At 39.5% G+C, this 14,303-nt stretch overlaps 1 protein-coding gene across 6 annotated transcripts in view; it reads right to left on the reverse strand.

Moving 5' to 3' along the window:
* Window positions 1–337: 337 nt before the first annotated feature.
* The window catches only part of SIPA1L2 (signal induced proliferation associated 1 like 2), a 78,957-nt gene continuing 64,991 nt past the window's right edge, over window positions 338–14,303 (reverse strand). For 3 of the 6 annotated variants that reach the window (XM_083605976.1, XM_083605973.1, XM_083605974.1), the window contains 5 exons: window positions 13,957–14,088; window positions 9,737–9,790; window positions 8,723–8,840; window positions 4,253–4,334; window positions 338–1,574 (listed from right to left, as the gene is read on the reverse strand). In XM_083605976.1, the coding sequence (XP_083462102.1) occupies window positions 1,428–1,574; window positions 4,253–4,334; window positions 8,723–8,840; window positions 9,737–9,790; window positions 13,957–14,088 (533 nt within the window). In that variant the 3' untranslated portion in view covers window positions 338–1,427. The remainder of the gene's footprint in view (window positions 1,575–4,252; window positions 4,335–8,722; window positions 8,841–9,736; window positions 9,791–13,956; window positions 14,089–14,303) is intronic. The other 3 variants (XM_083605977.1, XM_083605975.1, XM_083605978.1) reach the window with 2 other exon arrangements.

Raw genomic sequence — 14,303 nt, forward strand, 5'->3', positions numbered from 1 at the left:
TTGCAAACATTTTTTACCAACATGCATATCAGTACACAGCTAGGCATTTTGAAGCAAATATTTCTGTGTAAATATGTATAGGATTGCACCATAAGTCCTGCGATGTTCAATGTGTAAGTGTGTATGGGATTGCAGACTATTTTACAGATATGATCCAGAGTTGGCATTAAATTGCACACTGTGAATTAAAAAGGGGAGTGTAAAAGTGAACTGAAGCAGTAGCTACTCAAGTTCTTGGATTTGGAACCAGAGTGCAAGCGAAATGTTTTAACTGTGCTCTTTCTTTATTGAATCTATCAAACCCGGAAGCTTTTGTTAATAAACAGAGAGTTCTTACTTGTGGTTCACATTTTTAACATTTATTAAAAAAGCAAAATGTATGTTCATTTCAAATGAAACAGTTAAAAATGTTAAAGTATACTTACACAAATTGTGTACTAGCAGCATCCAATAGTTAGAATTTTCTAGAACTCTGCAGTGCCATTTTGGCAAGCTAAACACACATTGTAGCTTGCAATCCACTGTCCTCACCATAGTGCAGATAAAACAAAAGCTTTATAAAATTAACAGGTTAAATAAGCTTAAATAAAGGTGTTAAATATAAGTCACTCGCTCAAAGCTTCTGTACAAAGATAAACAAATCTGGCATTATACAAATGATTGGCTGGCTTGCACCACATATGGTTTCAATAGTTAGTTTCTCTAGAACAATCTTAGCTGAACACGAACTATACAAAAGGAACTGACATTGGAGTGAACTGATTCAAGTGAGCCATTTACAAGGCATGTGTATTATTTTTTTTTAGAAAAATCAGAACACTGCTTAAATTCAGGCACCATTTTTTCTGCAAATAAATAACCCCTAATATATCTGCATCCAAACTAGTGTTAAACACCTCAGTGCTAATTTTTATAAACACAGTTTTGTGACTATTCAATTCTACTTCCATTCTTATTGCTATGACAATGTGACTGTGGAAATATCTACTGTACATACAAAAAAATAGAGCACCTTTAAACATGAAAGTATATGTCTAGTTTATTATTATTATTTATCTTACAATACTGAAACCCAAGCTACCATAAATTGCTTTAGCATCTTCACTGGAGCAGCTGAAGTACCGAAGATAAACCCCAATTTATTCTTCTTCAGGCAATCCCAAGTCAGAAGTATACTCTAAAATGTCTAAAATGACACCAGGAATTGTACATTCATCTTCACAAAAACAAATGTCTGCTATTCATTCTCTGTTTTCTTCAGATGAATATGAAGATAATTTCTTACTGTCAGTAGCCTGGGGCTGGGCAGAGATTACAGCAGAAAATGTAAAATGGATTGTGGACACAGTGAAATTATATTAGGCTACGTACTTCAAAAGTTACTGGTGTTATGTGGCTTCAACTGTGCTTTTACAGGGACTTTGATATTAGGATTTCTTGTCTATTGTATTGAAAAACCATTCTGTAAATTTTCTTAGCTGAGCAGCTGCTGTTTGAGATTCTTCCTGAAGTCTCATGTTATCTTGTCTCAAATGTTGGACTTCAGCTTGGAGAACAGCTTTGTCTTGTTTTTCCTAGATAACAGAAAAAAGGAGTTGAATGACACTTAGAGCCAGTGTTTTTGTTGCTCGGGTTTCTGAGCGAGTAAACAGACTTCTGTTTTCTTTAGTTCCCTCTTTGCAATGACAGCACTGGAACTCTAAGCTGAATTCCCAAATTTGCTTGCTCGGTTGTTCTAAATCAGATAGCCTTGCAGGCTAAACAAGATAAATGAGATTGTATAACCAAGTTTCTGCAGCAGAGCTGTAGGACTAGGCTACATTTCAGCACACTTCATCATATTCAGAGAGATCACTACACAGAAAGATAAGGAATATTTTTAGAGCTGTACATCAGATTAAGAAAAAGCTACACAGACTTAAAGGTACTTTTAAACAAAATAGAAGGCAACAAAATGTCCAGCTGCGTGATTTCCACCCGTTGATTATTAAACACTGCCATCCAAAATGAACAGTGGGGAAAGAATACATGTTGGACACATGAAGTTGGGAACAGCTTCCAAGTACAATGCAAATGCATCAACATTATTTTTTATCAGCAAGAGACAGAGAGTCTGTTACAACGCCAATGTTTAAAGGCTGTGTGATCTATAAGCAAAATCAGAGGGCGGGGGGGGGGGGAGCCATATGCTGTCAAGTGTTGGCAAATGGGTAAGAGAAAGCTACAGGGAATCACAGTACAGTATGTGCAAACCACCATTGCACTGCTTAATTTATACTATAAGTTTCACTGCTCTGGATGAGAGCGGAGCAATTGCACTATAATGGAATACTGGGTCATTATACACAGTTCTACCTTGCTGTACAGAAATGTAGAACACTCAGTACTACAGCTGCCAACCTTAGTACCTATTATAAAACATTTGGGGGCATTAATATTTTATTGACTTTGAGAGTCATTGGAGGGTTTTAAGCAGAGGTTGGATGGCCATCTGTCATGGTTGCTTTAGTTGAGATTCCTGCATTTCAGGGGGTTGGACTGGATGACCCCCAGGGTCCCTTCCAACTCTACAATTCTATGATTCTGTGAGAAGCTATTAAAGTCACATCTATACATTTAAAAAATATCGCCCTCCCCCCAAAAATTGTAGGAACTGTAATTTACTCCTCACAAAGCTATATGATTCTTTTCCCTTAAACGACGGTTCCCAGGATTTTTGGGGGAAAGCCATGCATTTTAAATGTATGATGTAGATATGACCTAACAACCATAGTCAAGAAGAAATAGCTGTTTGGAAACCCTGACGCAAAAAATGCTCTTGGGCTAAAGCTAGATTAAATCGACCAGTTCAGTTTTGTACCTAGTTGCGTCAGACCTGGGCTTGAATGAAATGGTTGTGTGGGTGTGATTTTTAGACTAAAAAGAGCACAAAAAACTAAACCCTTTTCTAGCTTAATGCCCCATAGTGTCTCCTCACGTGCTTTTCAGGTGGATGGCTACCAGATGTAAGTGGTGAGGTAGCACTCCCATCCATGGACCACTTCTTTTCCAGGAAACCCCCAAGCCCAGACACCCAGATTCTCTTTTACTCCCTCATGTAAGAGGGGGTGAGATCCAGCTTTAATCAAGGGGCTATACTGCTGCCACATGTAATGTGAACCTTAGATTTGAGGACAGGTTGCTCAATTTAAAAAGTTCTCTAAACATAACAATAAGTGCTTCCTTTCAGAGAACTTCTGCAAAAGCAGCCATATGCTATTTCTTTAGAGGTCATGAAATAATTCCTTGCAGATGTTTGCAAAAAATATATTTTTAAAAGCAAGTCTTATGTAAGAAGGCAACTGCAAATAAGTCAAAGTAGTATTGGACCTCCTGTAATATTTGAAAGCAATCTAATTTGTCATTTGTGTGGCAAACAAGTACATCAGTGCCTTCAGACCTTACGCATGTTGAAGCATTTCCCCCTTAATTCTGCTATCATAATAGAAGTATTCATGAAGAAAAATGGTGATATAGTCAAAGGATATGCAAAGGAAAATTCCTATTTCTTAGTATTCAGTTGGAAAAAAGTAGAATTATTTTCATTATTAAAACCTATGATTTAAACAAACTTGACACAACTATTTTTATTACAGAAAATAGCTGTGAACTAAAAAAAGGGGGGGGCACAAATTTGTAGGTCTGAAAATGCAGCCTGTATTACTTACTATACATAGACCAAATATTAGCTTATCTATCACTTAGTATAATTTATCATCCAGGTTATAAGGAATCTGAACTAGAGAACAGGAAGTGCTACCCAAGCTTATTATGCCAGAAATACTGAATCTAGCCCTGAGGAAGCAACTAGATTAGCCAGGGGACTAATTGGACTTTCTACATTTTTAAAGGCTAAATATAGGGAGGTTTTTAATGCTTGATGTTTTCATTATGTTTTAAGATATGCTGTAAGCAGCCCAGAGTAACTGGGGAAACCCAGTCAGATGGGCAGGGTATAAATAATAAAATTCTTATTCTTATTATTAAATGCAGCTGATGGGATTCTTGATTTGGGTTTGGGGCTAGATTGCTCAAAAACATTTTTAAGGCCTTTTCTCAAAATTTGGCCCAGAGGGTTAGAGGACACGCAGAGCAGATTTGGGGGTGGGGGGTGTGCACAGGGGAAGGAGAGAAAGGAGAATTCCCACTGTGTGAGCTGCTTACACAGTGTTAGATAAACCCAATGACATTTTATTCTGCTAAACATTTTTACCTTCCGAAGATCAGTTTGCAACTGTCGGAGGATCACTTCCAGCTGGTTTACTTTTCCAGTCAATGTAGTAGGGCTATCCTCCCTACAAAATTAAATTGCACTTAGTTTTGAATTAGTTCAAGATGTCCTACCCACGCCCAAGTAAAATAGTTCCCCGTGCAGATGATAATGCATAACGGTTGTAATCAGTGCAAAAAGCACATATAAAAGTTTGTTCAGGTTCAAGCCCACTCAAGATTGACACAAACTGAGATCAAACACCAACAGATATGATTATGGTATCATTCTCAAGGAGCAAGTAAATCTTACTGCTAGGCACTGTGATGAGTGCAAAGCGCTTGTCACAAGGAACACTAACAGCAATACAGGCCATTGCTCTAACCTGGTCGTAATTATGATCTATCATTAGAAATGCATAGTCATTAAGTCCTCATGAATACACTACCATAATAATTAAGTAATATTAAATCTATATGCATTATGTGAAGGATCAACTGCACCCTGTGTTTCCCACCTGCTCAGAGGCAGAATTAGGGCCCCAGTCAACAAGGCTTGCCAGCAGGCAAGACAGACAAGCTTCTCCTCCTGTTGGGAGAAGACATATCTGTTGGCCTTGGGGCTTCAGAACTCCTTATAGCTCAGGTGAAAGGGAGGAGGCTGGTAGGAGGAGTCTTGGCTGAGCAACAGGCAAGCCGGGAGAAAAATGCTTGGAGGCTGGAGTGATTAGCTGACAAATGGGGAGAGGCATAAGGATGCAGGCTATGCATTACCATACCTATGGCTGGTTAGGTGAGTGGAAGGAGGGTGGAGGAACTTGGGGGCCTAGTGAACTGCCCTGCCGAGTCCCTGAAACGCTTGAGCACTGACACAGACCCTCACTCAGTGGACTTCTTTGCCTCAGCCCCCAGGGAGGTGGGTCAGTCCTGGAAGGAAAGATTAATAGGGCCCCCCCTTTTTTTGCATGCAGGAAAGAGAGAGGTTAAGCTGCCACACAAGGAACTGTGTGGTATTCACTAGATACCAAAGTGCTTTTGAGTGGATCCACAAATATTGGGGGAATATCTAAAACCCTAATCCAGGGAGGCTGACTAAATGACCAGGGAGATGTATCTCTAACACTCTTGGAGCTACTATTAGAGTGTACTGTAATACTTAATCCCTAATGAAAGTCATGATCTGAACATCCCAGTGACTGTGGCTGTTTTTGTATCCCTGCCCACGGAAGCCCGACACATTAACAGAAAAAGCGCAGTCAGATGAAATACAAGACTATATCTGCAAGTAAAATAGGAGGCAAAACAAAACTGTTCATTGTTCTTGACAAAATCAACTAATGCTACAGGTTGAAAAAATTCTCTTAAAACGGTTCAGAAAACAACTGTCATCAAGAATTTTCTTGCTTCTAAAGGAAGGAAAATGAGATTCTAGCACACTGGTTCTCATTGAATTATTATGCAAATATGTCAAGTTGTATTACAACACTGCTAACTAAAAAAATAAAATAAAGAAAAGATATCAAGAAAAGTGACATCTTATTTAAGATAAAGACTTTGTTTCAATGCCTCTTTCCACATTTTGAAGCTGAAAATCTAAATAGACACTTCAAAACTTTAGTAAATACAATTCTTATCTTAGCAGTGGATGGCACAGTAGGGCTGCACCTCTTACCTGATCTCCCTCTGGCCAAGTCACTGCTGCATTCTGGAGAGAGTTTTACATTGCTATGGATGCTGAGATATATTGATCTGAAATGTTTTTAGTGCTATTATTAGCACTAGGGCTGTGCTGTTTATATCTGATAAGATTTGAATCTTTTAAAAAAAAAATATGACGCCACCATGGAGATACAATATTGTATTTTAAATGACAGCTAAACAACTATTAAAATAAAATAGCTGCTTCATATAAATGGCTTCCCCTGCAGTAAGGTGTGTGTGTTGTTTGTTTTGGTGGCAGCCAGAACACTCCAGCAATATCGGAGGCAGTTCCTAGTCGTTTAAAAAAGCTGACAGATATTGGGAAAGGTATGAGAGCTGATTAAAATTTTAACAGATTTCAAATGAACAATATGATAAATTTAAAATATGCATTCTATGAATTCTGTTGCAGAAAATCTTTGGCAATCTTTCTTATAATCTTAATGCAGCAGTCAGAAAAATACAGTTGTTGTGGCAACTCATGAGGCAGGGAGGATCACTGAACAGTGATATAATGAGCCAAATTACCATTGCATGCAAGCTCCCTTTGGATTTTTATTCCTCCAGGGCAACTGGATTGTGGGGTTACATTGTTTGTCTTGTCGTTTACTATTAAAATGCCTAAGCTGCACTAAGGTTCAGTACAACTGGGCAGTGAACCTCTCCACCATTGCTCCCATTAACTTCCCTCTTCCCCCTACCAGAAATCTGAAACTTCCGAAATGTAAAGAAGTCCCTCACAAACCTTAATCTTTGTGTCAAGTGATTATTTTATGCTCTATTCTACTAAATGCCTAGAGTTTTTAGTAGTAAAATGTTGTACAGTGGTACCTTGGGTTACATACGCTTCAGGTTACATACGCTTCAGGTTACACACCAGGGCAGCCTGGTTCAGAGTGCATTGCAACCATTGAAACACTTGAGGTTACCAATGCATGAATCTTTGTTTCCAGGCCATCCCTGTCCAAGAATGGCTGCAAGCTGGTGCACTAGCCAAATGTGGTAAAAGGAACTCCTATCCACTAAAGGTACCTGAACCTCAAGTGACAAAGTTAGATCTAGGAGCACCTCCAAACTACACACCTGGGATTTTTTATAGAGACAGCAAAAGTTGTATTATTATTAAATTAAATTTATATATACATGGAGTTTAACAACAACAACACTAGGCTATTGGAGAGGAGCCAAGTGGGAGACATTAAGCAATCATATGTGAACCCCCTTGAATGTGAATTCCTCTCGAGCCATGCCTTCTACTCCCCCCAATCTCCCCCAACCCTCTTCATCCTATTTCCTTCCCTCACACATCTTCAAGCACCTCCTGCCACAATACACAACCACCCTAGACTATCACAAGAATCTTAACACCAGCAATAATAATTAGACAGATGCTAATTAATTTGCTTAAGCAACCACACTGTTCTTACCTGGGAAACAATCAAATCCCCCCACACCCCGCCTCTCACTCATGAGTACCAAACACACAGGACTGGGTGAGACTCACACCCTGACCAGTCCTGGGATCACTAACATATAAGTATGGGAAAAAAGACAATACAAACAATAATATCTCAGCACCACCATACCACTAATTTTTGCAGAGACTGAAACACACACACCAAAAATCAAATAGGGTGGCTCCTTTTCACCAACCCCAAAGTGACAGCAACAGCTATTTTATAAAATCCTTAGACTAGCCAGGCCCTCCCACACAACTCTTAGTAGCAATAAACACAGTAGCAGAAAACAACTATCCAGCCAACCACTTCCCAACTATCCTGCCAACAACCACAGCTCCCAGTCCAACTGGTAAGGACTCAAGAAACACAAGGGCTGGGGAAGTCATACAATATATCTGTCTACACACACGTACGTCTGTTCTCACAGTCCTGTGCTCCTTACCAGGAGATGTTAGTGAAAGGATGGGGAACCTCCAGCCCACAAAGCCATTTCTCCCAAACCATGCCGACCTGTCAAGCAGCTGGTGTCATTTATGACATCAACTGATGGCTAGGACTCAATTCTGCAATGTTGCAGGTGCTTGTCCCCAGCAGGAAACAGATGACTGCAGCCAAAGCAGCAGAATTCTACCTCTGCTTAACAGCTGACAGGCAGAAGTTAAATCCTGATCAGTTTCTCTCTTGGGAATAGGCACACACAGCTAAAGAAAGCAGCAGGGGAGGGGAAACAGGTCTGCTTGCTTTCATAGCAGGTGCCTGTTCCCTATGAAAAGTTGTGTGCCACAAAAGCAAGACTTGCTACGTGAAGTTGCACCTCCCAGGAGGAGTAGGGAAAGAACCTCTTAGGGAAGGCTCAACCTGCAAAAGGGATTCTTCCCCCCCTTTCCCTGTGAGATGTGCGCTGAGGTTAAAGACTTCTCACTTTTGCCAGGCAGGCAGAGAACAGGCCTTTTAGATACATGTTTCCTTCTCTCTCCTTTCTGCTTTCTAGGCTAGCAACTCCTTCTCAGCCTTCCCCAAGTATTTTCCCCACCTCTTTTGTTTTTTTTATTTTAGCCGATGGGGAGCCTATGACTTCAGAATCTGAAGTGAGGTGAGACTCAACCTCTGAGCTGAAGCACAATATCTATCTCAAGTACTGAGGTAAGACAATCCCCTATCCAAGTCCTTGAAGATGTTCCAAGCCAAATACCCCCACCCCCTGTATATAACCCTATCTATCATTCTGCCTCTCTATTAATTCCAGGAGGAATGTTTTCAGGAATTTGTTCAATCATGTTTCCCCTCAAAGAAAAGAGGCAAGGTTTACATACCCAGTAGTGTCAATGAAGTCCTTTCCATTTGTTGGACTTGCGCCCAAGGCTTGATTACTCTCCAAGCTTTGCACATGCTGCATGTCATTCATGGTGCAAAAAGATGCAACCCTTTGATCTGGAAGGGAAATAAATAAACATCTAAAATGAAATGACTGTATAAAAATATTCTCAGCTTAAACAACCAGTGTTCTTTTATCCAATTCAGCTACAGACAAGAAACAAGTGTATATATTACAGGGAATTCCACCCCCCAGTACCCCCTGAATTTCCAACATAAAGCATCTGATAGCAAGACCACTATAGCCTCAGCTTTGCATATATCAACAAAACAAGACAGATTTGTTTTCACTAAGTTATTTCGACAGAAATGTACAGAAAATCTGAGACCAAGACCAATTTCAAGCAAACTACTGTAATAGCAAATGCAGGCACTTAATGGGACAGAGGAAGATACATAATTCCATAAAAAGTTATGGAATGCAGTATAGCAAGGCACAGTTATTCTACCTGAACAGAATAATATGCAAATGCTACCATTATGACTATTGCCATACATTTACCAATCTTCCACATATATTGTCAGCTGCTTCCTTTTAGGATTCTGGAATAAAATCTTTACCCTAGGGCTTGCAGAATACATGCTTGCCTTGTTTGGGAACAGAGTTTCTTTACTGAAGGACATGCAGTATGGCATACAAAAATATACCCAGTTCTAAAAGAAAATGAGTATGCCACACACAAACTGGTATAGAACATGAGTAAATCACGCTTTGAGGTTTCCCCCCCATGCAAACGGTTTATGCTGCAACAACAGAGATCATTCATTTATATATAGACTGTATTCAGATTTCTCTGGTCCACAGACTTCTGCTGGCCCTGACCATAACATGCCTTCCCCTCACATCTCACAAAGGCCCAATGCTTGCATATAATCATGCAACCGTGCAAACATATAAAAGCATATAGGGTTTTTTTATATATAAGATTCAGCAGCCAACCCCAGACCATCACCTAGAAACGGAGTGTGATGACAGACTGGCCCAAGTTCTTCGTCAGAGTCAAAATCTGAAATAAGATTTAGAATGCTCCTATGAACAACAAAGTCCACCGAGCTAACTTTGGAATAATATAGTTGCAATCCTTATGAGACACAACAGTTATGGAATATTACTTAACATCAACTCTTTCTGTGGGACCTTTGCTGATTTTCTCAAAACAGTAGTTTTCCTCATCAACTCACCCCACTGCTACATGTGCTTAGTCAAAAAAAAAATGATTTTACTTTTCAGTAATAATGGCAGCATAATAGCTTTCAGGATTTCCTCTTTCCAAAAGACAAACTATCCATTTTCGTTATTATGCCCTGTAAGCATTATGGGACAAAAATAAAATTGCAGCTTGAGGCCTAGTTATCACTTTCCCTTTTCATGTCAATCTTTTAATTATGAAATAAAAGTAAATATTTGAATCTTTTCCTAAAAATGTTCCCTAGCAGATGATGGGAAATGATAGAGGAGACACAGCAGTTCATAAACATATGTAAAATTTGAATGCTAGACAGTCTTTTTCTTTTGCTTTCTTGGCAAGATAGCATGATGCATGGCAACCTTCAGATATGCTTGACTGTAAATGTAATTTTACCAGGCTGCATGTAAAATACTGTATATTCCTAGTATATGCTTTCTTTTTCCTCTAGAGACTTTTGAATAGTAGATGTCCAGTGTCTAGGACTGTTGAAAGTGCTAGCAGCCAACCTTTAACACTTTTGTTTGATCTACAAAGGGGAAAAGTATAAAAATACAAACAGACGATACATCTGCAGACTATCACTGGCACAACCAGAAGTAGCAAAAGTAAATATTAGAGAAGAAATGAGCAAAGGGTGATATTAAATTCTGGAGATATTAAATTTTGGCAAGATTGATTAAAAAATGTTAGACAGGGCAGTCAACGGGGCTCTTCTTATGTTCTTAATATGGCCAAAATACAAACATCTTTCTCAGAGTGTCTCAAGGCCTAAAAATGTCAGACACAGAGAAGAACAAGGAACATAATAATTTTTGACTTGCAATCTTGCAAATTTCCTCTGAAGAACTGAATACTGGCTGCTTTTGAAGACAGAATACAATTACTGATGTTATGGCTTTTTAAATGTAATAGCTTATCCAAGAAGAAAGAGCTATTGCAGATGGATTCCATCTCTGACAAAGGCAATACAGATCTAAGATGTTCATTCTGTCTCTCTCAAAGAGAATGAAATCATGGGAACGCATAACATATCAGGAATCTGAAATCCAGAAGGGAACTGAATGAACAACATTAGACATGAACAATGATCCTTCTGATTAACAACATGTACACCAGGCCCTTGGATCCTGTTTGTGAGTAGAGGCCTCTATTCTGTCCTTCAGCATATAAATACAGATCTGAATTATGCCAGCCATTTTTTAAAGAAGTATGGTATTAACAGATACCTTTGTTATACCTAGAACAGGAATACTGATTCTGCAAAGAAATATAACTGCTGAACAGTAGTCAGCTATGCAAGCAGAAGTGTGCTGATCACTATTACAAACTGGAAGAAGCAAAGAATGAAAATTTATGCGAAGACATTTGAAGGTCTACAAAATAAAAGTTCAGAAACCAGCTGTTAGATCACATTTATATCAATCATTATAACAGAGGTTACCTTCAAGTTAACTGAAGTACACCTATAGTAGATCCATTGTCTTTGTCAAACTGTTTCGCCTAACATGCTCTGTAAAGTTTAGTCCTAACTTTGATTTTATGTTTTTATTAATGCAGTGCTCTAACAATGTAACATCCTGTTCTTAAACATGTATTCTGGCACAGTTTTAATGCTTTGCTAGGATAACAGGTCTTCTGATGTTGAGGTGGCAACCACAAACCAGAGCTATTGTGATGTAGTGAATAGTGTGAACCTTTGAAAATATGGGTTCCAATCCCTGATCAGTCACAACACTTACTGAGGAACACTGGGCTAGCCACAGTCTCTGACAGCCTAACTCTCCCCCCCCCCCCGGTTCCTTGTACAGAGAAAATTGGGAGAAAACCTTTGTATACTGCCCTGAGGTCCTTTGAAGATGGAAGTGTTAAAAAGTTCAAACAAAGAAAAAGCATGTGTTCCATATGCATGATGACTTAGAAGCTGGCTTTCAATAGTATACATCCTTTAACAATCAACCTTATTATTCTTATTCTTTAAAAAAGATACATCTATTTTCTCTCCTCAGGTTCTTTTTACTAAAGCTATTCATTCATAATTGTTTCCAATATTTACACTACAATTCTAAACATACTATCAGAGCAATCGTTTGCATGTTTACTGACTGTTCTAGTGGTATTTACTCACTTGTAACTATGCATAAGATTGCAGTCTTAGCTACATTGAAGCTCAAGCGGATTTCCAAACGCACACTATGAAACACAGTAGAGTTTTTAAAATTTCCATTATATGCTAAACCGCACAAGTTTATTTATTGTATTGCATCCATGAAAAACAGTAGCGGCAATAACTGCTACAGTTGTCTGAAGGAATCAGAAAAGCCTTTTATATCCAGCATTTTGAATATGAATAAAATAAGGGCTGGAGAAATCCAGATTCAAATCTCTACTCAGCTTTGAACCTCACTCAGGGTGGGGGAGTACCTTTGAGCCAATCACTGTCTCTCACTCTAATCTATTTCACATAGTTGTTATGAGGATAAAATGGAGGATGGGGGGGTAGAAAAGGAAGTCCTCTTGCATGAGCTGAGCTCCACTAGTTCAAATAACCTCCACCAAGTTAGGCAATTCCCCAACACCCAATTACAGTTTCCCATGCTACAGTCTACAACATTTGGGAGGGTCTACCAAACTTCTGAAAAGCTTCTGGAGGTGGCAGGGGTTGAAGGAAGCAACTCTGGGGCAGAAAAGTCTGTGTAAATAACTTTGATGGGGCTACACTCTGAATGAGTGAATACATAGCTTGGGGGTACTCCTGGATCCTTTGCTGTTACTTCAAGCTCAGGTGGCCTCAGTGGCACAGAGTGCCTTCCATCACCTTTGGGTGGTGGCCCAGCTGCACCCTTATTTGGACAGGGACCTGTGCTTTTTTCAGGGATACTCAAGGGTACGCAGCACCGGCACCTCTTTTGTTGTTATGAAGTGTGGCACTTACTGTAACGACTTCATGTTGAATACCGGCACCTTTTTTTCTAGGGAAAAAACACTGATAGGGACAGCATAACTTATGTCATCTATGCTTTGGTAACCTGTAGGTTAGATTACTGCATTATGTAGGCCTGCCTCTGTAGGCAGTTCGATAAATTCAGCTAGTGCAGAATTCAGGGGCCAGGTTGCTCACCGGGGCAAGACTGTTTGAGTATATTACACCAATCCTTCTCTGACTGCACTTGATACCAATTAGTTGCTGGGCCCAATTCAAAGTGCTGGTTTTGACTTATAAAGTCTTAAATGGCTCAGGACCACAATACCTCAAGGCCCACCTCTATCCATACGAACCTACTCACACCCTGAAATCATCCTCTGAGGCCCTTCTTGTGTGCTTCCTCCACAAGAGGTTTGGAGGGTAGCAACATGAGATGAGATAAACAACTATTTTACTTTTAAAAGACAACTGAAGCCGGCCCTGTTTAGGGAGGTTTTTAATGTCTGACGCTGTATTGGTTTTAATATTCGGTTGGAGGCCGCCCAGAGTGGCTGGGGAAATTATATTATTATTGTTGTTGTAATTATTAGCCTTTTTGCAGTGGCTCCCTGCTTGTGGAATGCTCTCCCCAGGGAGGTTTGGCTGGCGGCTTCATTTTACACATTTAGGAGCCAGGCAAAAGTGTTCCTCTTTAGCCAGGACTTTGTCTGATTCTTAAGATACTTATAATATGAACTAGTGGCTATGTGTAGAAAAAAACTGCCCTAAGAAAACTCAGTAATTCAGGATGCCAGCCTATGCTGTTCTCTTTCTGGCTCTCCTTATGCCACCTTTGGTCGTAGCCTATTGTGCAAAATGACCTGATCGCCCACCAACAAAGTTCTTTGGGGCTCACCTATCAACTGGAAGTGACTGATCACTGAATGGCAAAAAACAGGTAAGTCAAGGGTGCATGTGCAGGACTGCCAATAACTAGGGGTAATGAATCATGTTACAACAAGCATTGGACTTTAATTTCTACTAACTACCCGTGCAGCGGTTGCAGAAATTCTTACAGTACCTTCAAATGCTTGTGCAGCATCTACAAGGTGAGACCAGTCTAATCCTGTTGCTGTATCTGGAAGGGGCATCAACCCAGGATCATTGAATCTTGATTTGTCAGATAAAGACCCGTCTGAGAACCAAAACTCATCTAAATTAAGAAGCAGAATCAGAAGCTATCTTCAGGACAATGTTTCAACAGGTTAGAAAATGAATAATTACAATATTTAAAATGTTTTATTTTTTATGGACTGTGTATATGCCGTAGTATTTTATAGTTTTTAATTAGGTCATCATAGATGTTATGCTTTTAACACAATGTGAACTACTTTGGGAGTGTCTGACCTGAAAGCAGGGCTATGACTG

This window comes from Podarcis filfolensis (genome assembly GCF_964270895.1).
Source record: "Podarcis filfolensis genome assembly, chromosome: 3".
In the NCBI taxonomy this organism is placed as follows: domain Eukaryota; kingdom Metazoa; phylum Chordata; class Lepidosauria; order Squamata; family Lacertidae; genus Podarcis; species Podarcis filfolensis.